Here is a 17,797-nt window from a genome sequence, read left to right on the forward strand (position 1 = left end):
TTTCTCGTTCTGTGCGTAACTTTTCAAAGCAACTAAAGCAAAAAATATATATATAAAATTAAGCCGCAGTTTCTCATTCCAGAGCATATTTAGTGATCGTTAGTTGTAACTGATCAGTTTAAACATAACTTAAACTTTTAAGCACGTTTTATGTTTTTTTTCTTCTGCAGTATTAAGTAATCTCACCCTTATTTGCTTAAAAATAAAGATATTAACTTCCGATCAAACTAGATTTTTACTTCTTACTTCAGGTTTCTGCGACGCTTTGTCGGCTTTTTTGTGGAAAAATGGGTGAGCAGCCAAATTAATAGGTCTATTATTGATTTAAATATATATACACTACGGGTCAAAAGTTTTAGAAATGCTTTCTAATTTCATGTTTTTTTTTTTTATTTTCATGACCGTTTCCATTGTACGTAGATTCTCACTGAAGGCATCAAAACAGTGAATAAACACACATGCAATTATGTAGCAAACAAAAAATTGTAAAAGAAATTGAAATATGTTTTTATTTTAGATTCCTTAAAGTAGCCCCCCTTTGCTGTGATGACTGAAATATTAACCTTTGGCCGTCTCTCTATGAACCTCTGGGAGGTTCTTTCAAGGCTCTTTGGAAAACCATTTCAGGTGACCACCTCATGAAGCTCATGGAGAGAATACCAAGAGAGCAAAGCAATGATCAGAACAAAGGGTGGCTATATTTTATCCTTCCATTTGCGCATATTTACAGTTTTGTTGCCTTGGTGAGAATCTACAATGTAAATATTAATGGAAATAAGGAGATCCATTAAGGGAGACAGTGTATCTAAATATCTATATATATAGTATGAAAACAGATGTTAAATCTGATATGTTTTGAATTCAGTTTGTTTTGCGACTCTTACCAAAAAATAGGAAAATAAAATATAAAATAAAAAAAAAACATTGCTTAAACTCATGTGCAACAAATTAGGGTAGATGCAACAAATGAGAGTATTTATGTCAACATTTTATTTCTTTTTTTTTGCTACATTTGACATGAAATGCTTTGTCACGAAAGGAAATCGTTAATAAATTAGCAGCGTTGACGTCATGTCCGCAGAAACATTGTGCGGCTCATCAGACGGACATCTGGCGCGTTGCGCCGTCTGTCAATTTGAATAATTCCTTTATTTGAGGTCGTGCAGAAGCAGAATACGATCCTGATGGGGAGAAAAACAGAATAAAGGCGTGTGTTTTCTGCATAAGTGTAAAATGTTTTATTTAGATGTTTTATACTGTGCAACAGTAACAATACGGTAAGTTGTTCATACAATTGAGCGATACAAATACGGAAAACAGAGACATGAAAACAATTGTCATGAAATGAAGCCAAGTCCTTCCTCTTGAACAAAGGGCAGTAAGAGAATAACATCATGGCTGATTAAATATGCACTTTGTCTCTATTTACACGCGGAAAGCTTTAAAAGACGTGAAGGGTCAACAGTTCAGCTACAAGGAAGGTTTTTTTTTTCCAGTAAAAGGCAGAAATGCTTTAATTTTTCTCCCATTGAAGCTTCCCGTTGGACAAACTCTTGATACCCCGAACACTTCCAAAAACCCTAGAAACGGGCCGGACATAGCCGAACCCTGAAGCCTCTTTCAGAACAGAATAGAGTCACAATGTGCATGCGTGTGTAACTGTGCTTCAAAATATCCCAACACACATGAAATAATTATGAGAAACACTTTTAAATTGAAGAGACATAAAAAAAAAATAAAAAAAACCTAAATGTCACCTTCAGTCACTCCTGTAAAATAAAGATGTAGCTTTTAAAGGGGGACACACATTATCCAACTTTCTTCTTTTAGCTCCCTCCATTATTTTCCTTTCAGACTAAATTTCCCATCTCTTTTCCTTTTTTTTTTTTTTTGAAATGTCTGATTCCACTACGTTTAAACTTACAAATGATGCCATAATATTCAGAACGACAAATGGAGACGGAAAGAGAGAGGGGACATTGTCTACACAGTGGATCTACGTTGGCATGAAAACCGTAGGAGCTGAGCGGGAGTCTGGCGTTGGCAGGTCGGCTCCGGAGCCCCGCGTCATCCGGATGAAGTCGCCGAGCCGTTCAGGGAAACCTTCCGCGGCTTGCCGCCGCCGAACTGGGTGAAGGGCCGGTTCGGGGTCTGAGCTCCTGTAGCGGCTGAGACGTCGGCCGAACTCCCGTTCACGGTGCTGCTTCTGTTGTTGCTGGGGCCGTGCGGGAGCTGAGGGTGCGGGGACTGCGCGGGGGTTCCGGGGCTCGGCAGCGACGAGGAGGTGGACGGAGCCCCGGCGGGACTCCCTGCTTTGTCGCTGGCTGAGTCGCTCTCCGGACCGGACCTGCTGGCGCTGTTCTGACCCTCCTGCTGAGCGTGGCTCACCTTCATTTTCTTACAGTTGGGTCGGACCCGGTACTTCAGGGGTAAGGGTCCGTTCTGTGAGGAGGGTTCAAGAGAAAATAGAATGTAAAAATAACAAAAACTTGTGCATTTTGCACCCAAACATCGTTACAAGAGTTAGCTCATATATAGGCTACTGGAAACTATATTTTCTCCTTTTTAATAAAACTTCAGAACCACTTATCAAACCTGCATGTTCAAACATGGCTGTCAGCAGACGGTTAAAATATTTTCTAAAATTCCTCCCAGATTTAAATGTTAGATCAGATGCACATTTTAAATCCCTCTGCAGAGCCAAACCAACACTTTATTTAAATATGTCTAGAGGTATGATTTGTGTAACTGCACTACTTTCTGGCACATTTTGAATATTTTTTGTATATGCCAAATTTTCCCTACTCATCAAGATCGAAAAGGTTTTACCTTGTATTTTTTTGGCTTTTTAAAATGCATTAAATGGAAGACCACAAAGCTTAAAAAGAGACAGAATGCCAAACCTCCTTCATGTATGGCGTTAAATGACTAAAACTCTCAAAAAAAGCCCACAACATAACATGTTATTAATTTCTGGAATCCTTTAGCCAGTTCTATTCTAAATATTTATAATGATATAACCTTAAACTTGCCAAATATGAGTAAAAATCAACAATTCCTAACGATCTGCTCACTGTGCATGTAGAAAAATACTAATAAAATAAAGACATGTAAATGTAGACTACAATTTTCCTACAAATAAATCCGTTTCAAAATGTATTTTTCTAGAGTCTTTTTCAGAAATGTTTTCCTCTCGTTGAACCTTTGATTAGAAAACATTTGCCTGGTTGGTTTTTGGAAACAACACAGTGCTGATGCAGGCCCCTGAGGTAAAAAGGGCTATTTCACAATTTGTTTTTTTTCCTTTGTTGTTTTTTGGCATCTTAAAAAAATGCTGAGTAAAATCTAAACTACTTGAAAACCCGGAAATGATTATTAAAGAATAAATACAGAATAACTAAATACTAGTTTGTTTTCAGTGATATTTTCAGGACACAAAATAAAAGAAATAAATACAACATTTTAATGGTTTTCATGGCATCTGAACCAAACCCAGTTCAAGAACCTTACGTTCCGTTTAAAAAGTAAACTTAAAGATTCGTTTATTAGGGTTTACTTATCTGACGGTAACTCAGAAACCAATATAATAAAGGAGATGGAATAAACTCAAGTTGTAACCTGTCCTTATCTAACTAAAAAAAAATCTAACAAGCCTTTATTTTCAGAAATTTCAATTTGCTATCTTTTAGATAATAGAGAAGGAAAGTCTAGACACTTTTCTACATTTTTCTAGATTCCACCAAGGCTGGTTTTAAGGAAAATCCTTAAACAAAACTATTTTTCCAGGCTCAGCCTAATGATTAGCAAAATACCCTCTAATTAAAATGTAGAATTTCAAGACCAGACCTATTAAATTATAATCTCTTCTATAAAACATTTGCTATTAAAAAGGAATAGTTTATAGTTTGTAATTTTTTTAAATTTATACAACTGTAATAAATAATGTTAAAATTCAATGGGTTTATTCCATTGGATGGGATTATGGCTAAATTTATTTAAAAATGTAAAACTGCTTGAATAGATTGGATTTTATACATCAGAATGAGAACATTTACTGAAGATTTTAGGACTAATCGTTGACATCACTTGTCCACAGGACGTCCAAGGAGACATCTTACCCTTCTCCAAGTGTAGATATACGCTATATCCATTAATGTGTAGTAATCTTTGAGAGGCTCGTCTTCATACATGACTTCAACCTGTTTTAAACAAAAATATATGTAAACATATTTAACACAAAAAGAAACTCAGTACAATAACTTTGCAATTTGTTTGTATTTATCTGAAAGCATCAGCCTAAATAGGAAAAATAAATGTAATAATAAAGACCTGATATGTGTTTGGGATGTCCATCTTGCTGCGCAAAAACTTCCTCAGATGCATGACTGTCATGGCGGCTGGACACTGCAGGTACCTCTTGTTAGCCACCTGCACATCCATATAGGATTATTAACACAGACCTTGCATTTTGTGGACAACATTTTTACGTGCATGGAGGATTAAAAAATCTCTTGATAGAGGGAACCGTTTGGTTGGTCCACCTTAAAAAAGGACAAGGATATTTGCATTGCAGGAAGAACATGGCTGCTCCTTTTAAAACGTAGCAGGCTTTCATTATTATTTCGTGTTTTAGATTCTGTGAAGAGAGGTGGTGAAATCAGTCAGTCAGTGTTATACCTGATCTTTTGTCTGCTTGTCTTCCACTCCACCGACCAACCTTAAAACAGACACAAACACAATGCAGTTACATTTTTATTGAAGCTTAAATTAGTCAACATACAAAGCTTTACACAATCTGATTTTTTCTACCATTTTATTCTCCCCAAACCTGATTTTTTTTTCTTGATTTTAAAAATGTTAAAAGAAAAAGACCTAATAGTTATGATTTTGCTCTAATGTTTATATAATTTCCGATGGAAAACCTGAAAGCCTCTTTAAGGGAGACATACTGGAAAAGCTTATCTCCTGATGTTTAGGTGGGTGTTAGTCTAAAATATGGGATAAATTAGTGAACCATACATTAATTGTTTACATTTTAAATAAAGAAAGCCATGTATGTGCTTAATGTATGTAAGTATATATTAAACATTAAAGTACAATAAGTTTTATGTCCAACAAGTATAATGTTTTTTTTTTCCCAGGAACACCAAATACTTAACAAGTAATTATCAGTGTAAATGTAATATTTTCAAGCCTTTTAACAAAGACTAGGTTTTGAAACAATGACAACAATGTTGTAACTGAATTAAATAATCATACCCACATAAAAGTCCCTCCCATGTACTTTCAAACCGAAAGCTCACCTGGTCTGATCAAAGAACTCGATGGAGAGACTGATGATCTCGTCATCTGTGATAATTCTCTTATCCTCGTCGGCCACCTCTCCACGATCCTCATGTGAACCGTTAGAAGCTTCGGGAGAAGAAAAACAAAACCCCACGCACCGGTTATGTTAGAGAGGAAAAATAAGGAGAAGCATTAACGTAAATATGAAGGCTGGATCTTTGACTCACCATCTACAGGGTGCTCTGCATAAAAGTCTCTCCTCCTCTTCATTTCATCTGCAGGAATTCAGAAAGACAAGTCAGTACAGATTTATTTCCCACCAGCACAAACTCAACAAAAAGAAACAAAATGCTCCCAGAGAGGGTTACAGACGTGTGTTTTTTCTACTTTGATTTCACTGGGAAAGACAGCAAAATATGATGACATGTGGGATTAGTTGGGGTTTTTTCTATTTACACTGTAAAAATAATAAAATAATAATAACCCCCCCCCCCCCCCCCCAAAAAAAAAGCAACCATTCAAACAAGTTGGACGTGGAATGGTTAATTTGGGGGAATTTGCTTTACTAACAGCGTTTTACGAGACATCAGAAACAAAAAGGACACCCTGATAACTTCTCATTTCACCACAGCACTGAACTTGGAAAACCTCCACGAAAAACTCGACTTGGACATCCTGAAATAGATCATTTCAAAAACATAATCCATACTGGATACCATCTAAATCTTGATAGATGTATCTAAACTGTTCACATGCCCCCATTTCTATAGATTAACCTCTTACTTTTGAAGAGGCCCGGGACCAGTTTGTACACAATATCCTGTAAAGTTTTGTCAGATCTGCAGAGAGAATGAGAAACTCCTGTTATACTCAAGCACAAAATACTGACAAAGCAGGTTGAACATGTTGGATGAGCAGATACATTACAGCTTTTAAAGCACATATGATGATAAATGGCTGATTCATCTCTACAAAGGTAGGTAGACTTACAAACAAACACAAAGAAAAGTACTTTTTCCATTTACGATAAATATAAAACGACACAACCAGGAGCTTGGCTTGCCAAGGAAAACGACTTCAAAATGTTACATTCTCACCTAATGTTGAGCAAGGGTTTGGTTTTATGCACTTGTACATCACAGATGGGACAATATTTGCTGGTTTCCAGGTAACGCACAATGCACATTTTGCAGACTGCAAACAGAGAAAACATCTGTCAGTAAAATGATGGCATCAGAAAGGATTTCCTGAGTGCTAAATCTGGACAAACACTGCATTAAAGCTTCCGTGCTGCTTACACGAGTGGAGGCATTCGATGATGGTGGTGGCGTCTATGAAGTATCCTCCACAGAGGACGCATATGAGGTGAGGGTTGAGCTCAGTGATCTTTATCCTGGTGGTCCGATGCATGTTGGCAGAACTTTGCAAAAAACAAAACAGAAAAATCCTGCATGGGGAGCAGAGAAACGAGAGAATGTGTCACAATGACTGCTGTGCATTATGAGTAGAAAGGTGGACCATTTGGGGAGCAACAATAGCTATATTAATAACTACAATATAAAAGTTTTATTTATTAAAAAACATGTTTTCCAGAGCCACTTCACAATATAAGCTCGCCTTGTGATGCTAAAAACATTACAGCAAAGTAATGCATGTTTTAACTGAAAGATTATACTGAAAAGCATGATGCTCCATGCAGGCTGAACCATATGCATGGGAAAATGTTGCTGTTTGCTTGACTGTGTTAAATCAACATCACCTCTTATGCTAATTCAGAAATAACCGAAAGGAGAGGTTTTCTGTGGCAGATTGATAGGCGGTGGGATGGCATCCAGCCGGCTGGGGGACAGTAAAATATCATAAATCACTCAGATGACGGAGAGATTGATGGGTTGCGTCACTGCCGTCATCTAAAGCTGCCCCGTTTTAACAAGAAAGCAACAGCACAGGTCCACAGGATCCAAAGGTTCGGGTGATTACATTTTTTGGAAATGACGCAGCAACCAGATAGTTTATTTCAACTATGCTTTTGGTATTTTTTTTTTTTTAAGCGACTGGAATTTTACTTTAAACAGCTCAACGCAAAGCAGAAGAAGTTATACCTACATGCGTGATTGTTTCTCACCGGAAATAAATCGGGACAATCGAGTAGCCGAACCTCAAACGCAGCAAACACGCGGGAATGTATAAATGAGAGCATCGTTTACAGAAGACAGGGAGATTTCAGCGGCTCCAAGTCCGTCTGAGTGAGGGTGAACCGGGGGGAGATGATACCAGGCTCCCGCTCGTTGCGTCAGGTGTGCCACACAGGCTGCGAGCGGGTGGAGGGGGAACCTGACCGTTTCTATGGCAACTCCCTGTGCTTTGAGCCCGCGTGGCGGCTCGCCAGTGACCAGAACCAGACTGGATGTCGAACCAAAACAACAAGTCGGCGAGCTGCCGGTGAAGCTGAGCGGGAAGGAAGAGGAAGGAGGGACCGAGAGTCTCTCTGTCCCCTCCGCCGCTGGACTGCCAGGCTGCCGACAGCACGGCTGCCATTTTGTAGAGGGGGAAAAAAGAGAAGCTCGTATCGGTTCGGCGGGGCTGCGGGGTTTCCTACTAGAGAGAGGGGGCACATGAAGCCCCGCATAAACCCGCAGCTTTTTGGACTATAATGAGCGATAGGCTACGGTGTCCCGGCCGGTGAACGACTTCGCTTTGAGCAGCGGTGTTGTTCCTCATAGCGTGTGTGAGATAATAAGCACGGTGCAGCAGCAACATGGCCAGGCAGCAGCGGCTGGCTGCACCGAAGTTAAACCCGCAGACTGGAACACAGGCTGCATTTATTCTGGGTCAGAGCCAAAGCCTCCCACAGCCTGGCTATATTTGTTTTTATTAACACTGAACTTCACAGAAGCAAGTTTTAGGGAAAGTGTATCCCTTTTTCAGGCAGGGCCGACCCAAGGTTCAATTCAGCCCTTAACAGAATTTGATTTAGGGGCAACACAGCCACCACACCACCACCCTTTTTATTTTTTTGCTCAGTGTGCATATAACTATACATTAAACGATGAATCCCCTTATTTGACGGTTTTACAATAGCATCAGTTGGCACTAAGAGAAAATTACACATAGCTGGTTGCTATTTATTTGCAAACAGTTTGAGAATGCTTGAAGTGGGATGTCAGTACAGACAGAAGCAACAGAACATATTAAATTACAGTAATAGCACAAATTCCAACTCTACAGCCATAACAAATCAAATCTTAAGCAAATATAGATGCTATATTAATTCCAATTAAACAATTTAAAATATAGTTTTTTTATTTATGGAATGCATTTATAAGTCGGCTCATTACGGATCCACTACAAGCAGTAAATAACTAAATGACATGACAAGGTATGACATATACTTTGTGGGAATCCAAGGACTCTTGTGGCCCCTTTGCTGTCATGGGGGCCCTAAACAGCAGCTCAGTTTGCTTATACCTTAGGCCGGCGTTCAGACTGTTTAGATGTTATACCATCAAGAGGGACCTTTATGCTGGATTAGAGGCAAACAACAATAAAAAGGTGAACTATGTAGCAACAGTAATTCCTTAGTTGCTGTTATTTGAAAATTAACAGTTGTCATTAAGAGTACAAAGCCAAGGCTGCAGTCTCCTGAGGAAGTGTTGGATTTAACTCAAAGTCTTGTCCACCATCAGCACCACGATGCCTGACTCCACGGCTGACCTCCCATATGTTAAACCGCCTCTGAGGCTGACCAGACCCCTGATCGGGCAAGTGTGGACAGCGTCTCCGCTCCAAAAGATGCCGCACATAAGGTCCGCATATATGCAAAGGGGAGCTTGTTGCGCCATTAATCGGTCGCCTGTTTTGACAACTGTTCTACCCTCGCTGTGCTGTGGGAGTTGTGCTATTTGCTCCCGTTTATTACACAACTTCATGTCGATCCCAAAACATTGATTCTTGTATATATGAGCAACGCACAGAGGATCAGCAGGAAGAACAGCCCTCATGTTGTATCCACCGTTCCGGTTTGAATGAGTTTATTCTAAACAGCGATTTCTTCTTTTAAATAACGTCAATAAAGCTGCACAAAACTGGACTTCCAAAAGTTGCTGCAGTTACCCAAAGAGATGCTTCTCATTCGTCCTGAAACGACACCAGAAACTCTTGCAAGGTATTCTCCGCTTACCAACAATTCAACCTTTAAATAATCATACAAATAACCCAAATAAAATTCGCAAAAGCGGCAGAAAAACTAAATCTTGTTTTATCCACTCCGAGTAAGGATATGTAAAGAGATGAAAAATGCAACAAAACAAATGGCGACCGTTTTTAAGTATCAAATCATTGTTAAGCTGCGTTTATCTAAAGGCTGGTAACCTGAAGAAAAAAAACCACAACAATGTGAAAATGCGCTGATTTTATCTCATTAAAGTTTTTATAATGAAAACTGATCATTTTACCTCCTCATCAGAGAGCCAACCCTGACATGTCAGTGTAGCCTGCTGTATAAGACACTGTGCAGGCATTCAAGCTGCATGAAAGGTGGAATTATTGCAAGTCAATGACATAAAACGTCCTGTTCTGGCTACAATTCGTGTAAATTTAATAGACGCTTCTGGCTGCTTTGGACTCACATCTCTTTGTATCCACCCCGACGTGTCGCCCTTTGGTTTTTTTAAATATATTAAAGCCCCAACCATCCATTCCAAACAAAACAGCCACACAACAGTTAAAACTCAAACATACTTCTTGCTTTTTAAATGATCAACTATTTATTAGTCATCAGTAATCAAATAATTAGGGAACAAATTAAACGCTTTCGCCTCCATGGTACGTTTCCGGGAGCATCCATGTTAAGTTAAAAAATCCCACACTGGGTCATATTCACAAAAATGTCGAACAGGACCCGGTTCGGAACCCTTCAACCACTCCATCTCTATAAAATGAAGCCCCTGCGTGGAAATCTGAACCCACACGGAGCGTTTGAAGCACTTGCTGCCGCTGCCATCTCAGCCGACCCAGCCTGGTTCGCTTCAGCTCTTCCACTTTACATAAATCCAAACGACGCAAAGCAAACCCAAACCGAGATCAGCCTTTCGAGGCAGATAACCGAGCTCTGTGCCATACCTCCATGGTCCAGTTTGAGTAATAATTGGTTTTTATAGCCGAGCGGGGACGTGTTTTTGCAGGAAGAGAGGCACGAAAAGTAGTGCGCAGAGACACACTGAGCTCCACGTCGGTGATAAAGCTCCACATCCACCGCTGGATCGGTTCAGCGCGGAGGGACAGAGAGAGAGAGAGAAGGTGGAAAAACACAAAAGCACACCGCATAGACGTAGCCTTTTACCGCTGTTAGTTAGAGACGAGACGGGAGGAGACAAACCTGGAGTCTCGGCTGGCGATCGGCGGCTCTCGACGCGGCGGAGACAATGAAAGTTGGGAGGCAGATCAGCAGAAAATGAATAGAAGCCGAGCCGCCATCTTGAAGCAGGGCTGCAGACGCTGTCAGTGGCGGAGAGCGCACGGCGGAGCGCAGCGCATTTCAGATGCGCCAAGAAGAAAAGGGGGGGAAAGCAAAACTCCTCGTTTTCTCCTGCGCCGTTCGTATACCAATCCAACAGATCCAGATCCCGCGGCTTCGGTTCCGACAGCCCTCTACTTCGGCACTGATAACTTTGCCTCCAAAATATCCGCTTCGCCTCTAGAGCTGAAACGCAGCACTCACTCTCTCTGTGTGTGCGTGTGCTCCGTGGAAACTGACACCGTCCCCAAAATGGCTTGTAGTTCGACCGCCCCGCTTTGGTCACGTGGTCTCTTTGCTTAAGGGTGCCTAGGAATTACTGTCGGTGTACGCACGTTTCCCCCAAATCCCGTGGGTGGTGACACAAACATAAACCCAAAGGTGTGCACATAATCGCGTTTTTTTTTTTTTCAAAGCGAAACCACGCCAGACGCTGCAATTTGCGCCCGAAATGACACCAGGTGGTTGCTTAAAGGCGCAGAGAAATTTGCTGTCGGGGTGTTTTTCCTTCCAGAACATATCACTCCAGATAAGACCCAATCCACATTGACGCACTTTTTGGCGCGAGAGCCGCGGGGGAGTAATAATATGCGGGCGGATTCTTTATGGTGAGCCCTCGTCTCTCTGATGTTAAAAATAACCGCAAGCACAGGCGTCTGCCCTCATGCAGACTGCTGTGGCAGAAGGCAGCTGCTTTATTAAAAGCTCTCCTCTAAGACCCACGCACTAACAAATGGCGTCAAACCTTTGCCATAAGCTCAAAATAATGCGCAACAGCGTTCAATGGGTGAACCTGGAGTCCTGAACATTAGGAATCCGGGAGCCGCCGTGCAGCTCCAGCTGGAGGCAAACTCGAAGAAAAGGGATGAAATTCCAGGCAATTAATCGGGAAGGTTTTGGCTCCAAGGATCTAGTTGGATGACATCTAACAACAATTTAAAATATTTTATTTATATATATAGGCTACTACTTATATCAAAATCGGAGCTCCATATTAATACCGATGCATCAGGACATGTCGGATGACAGGGATTTCTTTGAGATTATTTCAAGGTTTAAAACGAGTGAAAGAACACTTTATTTGTTTAAACTTCAGATTTTATTTTCAACCGTGCATCTCAATACTTAGACCCATGTACAAAATAGGAGCTAATACATTTAGAAAAGAAAGAAAGAAAACGTTGGTGAAATTGTTGCAGCTGCAAGGGGTCACATCTGACTGGCTTTCTCCACACTCTTAGCAGCGTCTTTCAACTTTGCCACCAGATCCTGGAAAAAGAGCAAAACACGGATCACTTCCAGCACAAATAGGACAGCAGAGATAAGCGGCAAATATTCCTCATAAGCCCGAAAAGACCAATAAGAAGATTTAAATTTGATTTAGCTCAGCTCCTCTCCACCACTTTCTCAGTTTCTAGTTAACCAGCAAATATTTTCTACATTATCGCCAGCTTTTACTTGTGTTCTACAAGCATTTTAAATATCTTTTTCAGCTTGAAACCCCCTAACGTAATAAACAGGACAAACAATTATCTCATTAGAAACATGCCTTTTGATTAGATGTATTTTATTTATTTATTTATTTATTTATTGCTAATTAAACTCTTCAGTTGCGATGGAAACAGAAGGATTTCCTTTATCACCCAATCCACCCGTTTCCTTTTTACCTGCAGCTGCTCCGTTGTGCAGGTAAAGTTGATATCCTCCGATGACCCTTCATTCTGACCAGAAAAAAAAAAAAAAAAACCAAAGCCAACATAGCTTTTTTTGTGCACTCATGCAGAAGCAGCAGCATGAAATCAGAAGGAGAGCAATTACCTCAGTGTTCAGTGATATTAGGTAGAAAGGCTCGTTGGTCTTATCCAGCTGCCCGTTCTGATGGGGGGGAAACAACACTATTAGACTCACAAAATAAATAGTGCAGCCACGGCTGCTGGGTCATAGGTTCTGGCGCATGTGTCTGTACCTTCATGTGGTACTGTAGACGCCATGAAACGTCGTTGACTTGAGCTGGATGTCTCCCAATGCTAGAAAGAGGAAAAAAGCAACTTGTGCACACTTTAATGCGTCACATAATAAAAGAGTCATAAACTCATCCAAACTGCCAAGGGGAGCTTCCAGAAAGGTTTAAAAATTGGGTGACCACATAAGAATAAATAGATAGAAAAGAGACAATCAAATAATATTATTGAGCAATTTCTTGATTCATCCTCCAATATTTTAAATACATGTTCATAGCAGATATTATTCATATAAAAAAAGTCTGCAGGGGGTTGAGGGAGTTGTTATTGGGGGCAATGGTGGGTTCAGCAATTGACCCCAGAGGTCCCACTGTCCAAACTATGCAACAAAAAGCAGTTCAGACCAGTATGCAAATGCAGAAACAAAAAAATAGCATTTTAGCCCTGATCTTTATACATGTCCAGTCATTTTTCTTCATCTCCACAAAAAAAATGTTAAGTTTATATTTCTCTGCCACAAAAATCCAAACTTTATTAAGTTCAGCAATAAAATCTCAACGCCTAACATTTTTCTCCATACCTGCTTAACAGACACTCTACGTCTTTTTTATGTTTCTGTAAAAGAAAAACAAAGCCTGGTTTACCAGCCACACAAGACAGTCACAAAACATCATTATTTAATGAGATCAACATGATCTGACCTGATATGTGCTGAAGAATATTTCTGTTCTTTCTGTGCTGAATGTGAGCTCCTCAAGGCAAGAGCTGCAAGAAGAAAACACTTGACTTTACATCTTTGTTTTTTATTTTTAATATACAATTCTTTCTTTAAAAAAGGTTCCACAGAACATTTTAAGAACATTTTCTCCATCAATAAAGTCTATCTTATCTTAAGAACACCATCTAAATGACCCACGTCATCCTTTTCTTGGCCATTTTCCTGAAACTGAAAAAAGGGGTCGTGTTTCCTCAAAGATCTGCTTGCAGTCCTTTCATCTTGTCCTTTGGAGAAACTTCAACATGTGCCTTCTTAACGTAAATGTGCATAGATGAAAACACACAAACATCACCAATCTCCTCACTCTTGTGAAAATGGGGCCGTGTTTGTGTTGTAAACGTGGACCAGTTTGAATCATAACTTTTTTAACAAACAAGGGAAGTTTATGTTGTCAGGGATGAGTTGATGTCCAGTAATGCATTTTCTCATGAAGAAATCACCATGTTGGACAGATGGATATTAAAGCATCCTGTAGAAATGTTTTTTTTTATTCGAATCCGACTGGAAAACTGGAATTTATCTTTATCTGCGGTGGGCATGGGGGTCGGTTATCGGTTCCAGGGTAAATATTCTGTTTTCAAAAATGTCCTAGCATCCTGGTTTAAAGTCCTTTTAATGAGATGACAGAGAGAAAGTGCCTGAGTCTTCTTAAGTGGTATGTAATGCTGCTCCTCCCCCAACTGTTGCTGCGCACTGCCAGACAGGTGGCTAAAAGAAGGCTTCTACACATTTCCATTGCTTCCACGAGAGAGAAATTTGGTTGCTCGGGAAAAAAAAAAAAACAGTACCAAAAAACAGAAAGTCATGATGTTAAAAACAAAGAAGCGCCCCCCATCAAAATTATCCAACATATTAAAATAAATTTTAAAAAATCAGCTCAATCATTATTATATGATGTATTATCATAAATGCAACGATCAGTATGTTAATGTAATTTACCAGGAGTAAGAAAATCTGGTGCTTTTTTACAGCAATTAAAATGGTGTTATCCCTTTTTGTTAGACTTTTTTCTGTTAATACTGTGAAATCCTTTTTCTCAAGGTTATCATGCAGAGAGGATCTCATAAAGACCCGTGCCTAATGTGCTGTATGCCCCAGAGCATTTTGTGTTTTTCAGTCAAACAGTGTCTTATTTCGGGTCCATCTCAAAAACGCATGCCAACAAACAGCTTCTTGGTTTTCAGGCATTCCTGTATTTTCTGGTGTTAAAATCTCATAAGGCACTTGCAGAAAAAGTCTTGTCAGTTGAGTGAGATGGTGTACTTCCACTAAAAGAGCATACAATAATGTGTCTCTTAAATCAGAATACTGCCTTCTATTTCCCTTTTTTCTAAGATTCAGTGAAATGTGTTTTTTTTGTTGTTTTTTTATGTACACAAAACCCATCGACACACAGGTCTAACACGTCTGTGCAGTTCCCTCCTTATTCAAACAGAGACTACTTGGCACAGAAAGATCTTTGTCATTTCTGCAGAATAGTTCCATATAGTTTGTGCAGGACGTGAGAATACAAATGAAACCCAAAGACACTGTGATCATTTTCACTCTACTAAGTGAAAATGTTGGGGCGGGGGGTCATGAAACACAACATCTGACTAAACTGAGTGTCTAGTTTTAGAATATGAAAACCATAACAAATGGAGGAAATCAGACATGCACAGATCAGTCTTTATCAGTACGAATGTCAGATTTTATTTGAGATTGATTCAATTTTGGCTATTTTTAATTTTTTTATGTGCTATAACATATAATTAGAAAAGTAAGTAATTAAGTGCTGCAGGTTTCTTGATTGATTTGGAAATTCATCAAAAGGATCTGCTGTTAATGTTTGAAAATAATAAGAGTTCTTAGTTTTGATGAAATTAACGAATTGGTAGAAAACAGATTTGTTTTCCAGTGCTTCACCTGCCTTCCATTAACCAAAGTCGATCGATGGAAATTGGCCATTTTATTGGTGCATCGCTATAAGAAATACTTCAGTTCTGAAGTTTTCATAGCTTAATGCTGCCTCACAGGCATGACAGGCATCTGCTTATCAGTTCATTTTGGACACTCTAAATGTCAGACTTTTGAAATGATAAAACACAAAAAGACAGTTTGTAAAAGGGCTACATTTTGAGTAAAATTCAAAGAAAACCAAACAAGGTCATCACTGATCCACCTTTAACGTAACATCAGCACATTTCCACCCGCTTGCTGTAGTTTGCAAATTGAATTGCTTCGGTCGGATTTCTACTGCTACTTCTCTCAAACAGCATGCAGTGAAACAGTGTGAGCAGACAACTCCACTGACTTGCTCTGAATATCTTTCTTTTGCAGCTCCCTTTGAGCAAGAACATGTCTAGGATGGGAAAGTAACATTCTGCATTCACTGCTGCTGCAGACCCGGAGAGTTTCATGGTGCCAGATGCCATATCAGAATACTTTAAGCAATCCACCAGATCTTCAGATTTCCATGTTTTAGGCTGCAGGAAACCCTCAAGTGTCTGGTGTTGCCATACCTCATCGTGGACTTGTCGGCGTTGTGTTTGACCGCTTCCAGAATGAAGGTGGTCACAGCTGCGTGGATCTGCTTCAGTTGGATCCTGTCAATGTGCTTCAGCTCAGCCTGATCTGAAACCATAATCACAGTGAGCGAGATTATGCACGTTGGAAGTACCAATAGATTGGTGCAAATGCCATCCATAGCCTCTCCTCGGGTTCTCCCAGATTGACGCGCAGAATGGAAATCAATGACGATTTGCATGTGAATGGACCCCTCAGCTGCATCAGCCGGGAGGGCTGGGTTGGGGAGTGGAGGGGGGTGTCCTTTGTTTGTTTGTCTGGTGAACGTTTCTTTTCCTAAACTGCTTTGGACATCACGTTAAGGATCAATTCTGGTGCAAATTTGCAGATTTTATTCGAAAATAAAAGCCCATCAACAGAAAATGAGCGCATTAAAAGTGTGTGCATCATCAGATTGCCCAAACTGGGACAGAAAAACTCTAATATAATCCTTCTGATGTGTTAAGTAGCCCAGGTGGCAGTTTAGACGCTAAAGGTGTTTAGTGCGGCCGCTTGCTTGTGATAAAACCCGAAAAATCACTTTAAAGCACTAAAAGAGCGCCTTTCTGCAGCCCTAGTTCGCCCCACGGAAGATGTTTTACACGAACGTGGAAAATCCAGGGTGCTAGTGCCGTCAAACCCGCAAACGTCGAGTCTAAACAGAGAGAAACCGGAAGAAGCAGCGGAGACAAAAGCGGCGGTGGCGGGGAGAGACATCGGCTCACCGAGGACTGTGGGGTCGGCCCGGGATGAGAGCAGACTCCGGAAGGAGACATCCAGCAGCACCTGAAAGCTGCTGTGGTCCACGGCAGACTGATCGGCCAGGAGCTGCAACCCCTTCTGCACAGACTCGCTCAACTCCATCTTGCAAAAGGACGAGCCACGTGACGGATCAGCTGATCCAGCGCGTGGAGAGGAAAGCAAAGACACGGGGGTGAGAGAGGGGAGTGGAGTGGGAAACATCCATAAATCACAGAGGCTGTCAGCAGCCGCAGCTCTGGACCAAGTCAGTGGTTCTGGTGGCTGACTCAGATCATATATGGTGTGTTTATATACGCTCAGCACCAGATATATGAACACAACAGGTGGTTTCCAAAGGGGTTCTGGAGATAAGTCACTCAGATGCTGAAGTTATAATGCTCACTCGCAGTCAAAACACACAATGCGTTTAAGTGCAGCTGTATGTTCTTGTGATATTCCACGCCTGGTGAGCTGTATTACTGAGATGGCTTTCACACATCATGTCCTGTCTCAGTCTTAAAAACATTCGCTGTTCTATTCATATTATTTAGAAATCAGAGATATGATCCCGACATCTTATTCAAATCTTCGACTCATGAGCTTGGTTGCCTGGATCCAGTTCAGTGTGGACCGGCACCAGCTGGAGGAAAGGTCTAAACTATCAGGTTGTTGATGTGAAGCTACCGGCAGGTCGGTTATGTATGTTTACGTCTGTGAAGAAGTCATTTTATGTGTGTGTGTTTAGATATTTCCCCTGGGATTGACTTTTGTTTTTGGATACTTTTGTTGTGAAAATGGGATGCAAAATAAAAAATCCAAACGGGTTATCTATAGGATACTTTAGGGTGTTTTAAATCGAAGTGGTTGAAGGAACAGGCTGTAGTGATGCTATCGGCTATAATTTATGTTACTCACTATATTAACTATTTTCTAACTATAGATGTATATTAAAAAAAAAGGAAATATTTGCAG

The 17,797-nt window shown here is 40.4% G+C and overlaps 1 protein-coding gene across 1 annotated transcript; it reads right to left on the reverse strand.

The window, feature by feature from the left end:
• Nucleotides 1–1,223: 1,223 nt before the first annotated feature.
• On the reverse strand, nt 1,224–16,995 carry bmi1a (bmi1 polycomb ring finger oncogene 1a). Its single transcript, XM_047350581.1, is given in 18 exon segments — nt 1,224–2,442; nt 4,119–4,199; nt 4,330–4,428; nt 4,678–4,717; nt 5,304–5,412; nt 5,514–5,561; nt 6,070–6,125; nt 6,384–6,480; nt 6,585–6,733; nt 7,561–7,884; nt 12,015–12,070; nt 12,469–12,522; nt 12,620–12,676; nt 12,768–12,828; nt 13,343–13,442; nt 13,445–13,527; nt 16,042–16,153; nt 16,810–16,995. Coding segments are annotated over 18 exon segments (2,040 nt in total). The 5' UTR covers nt 16,949–16,995; the 3' UTR covers nt 1,224–2,067.
• Nucleotides 16,996–17,797: the final 802 nt, after the last annotated feature.

This window comes from Girardinichthys multiradiatus, chromosome 21, assembly GCF_021462225.1.
Source record: "Girardinichthys multiradiatus isolate DD_20200921_A chromosome 21, DD_fGirMul_XY1, whole genome shotgun sequence".
NCBI classification, from domain to species: Eukaryota; Metazoa; Chordata; class Actinopteri; order Cyprinodontiformes; family Goodeidae; genus Girardinichthys; species Girardinichthys multiradiatus.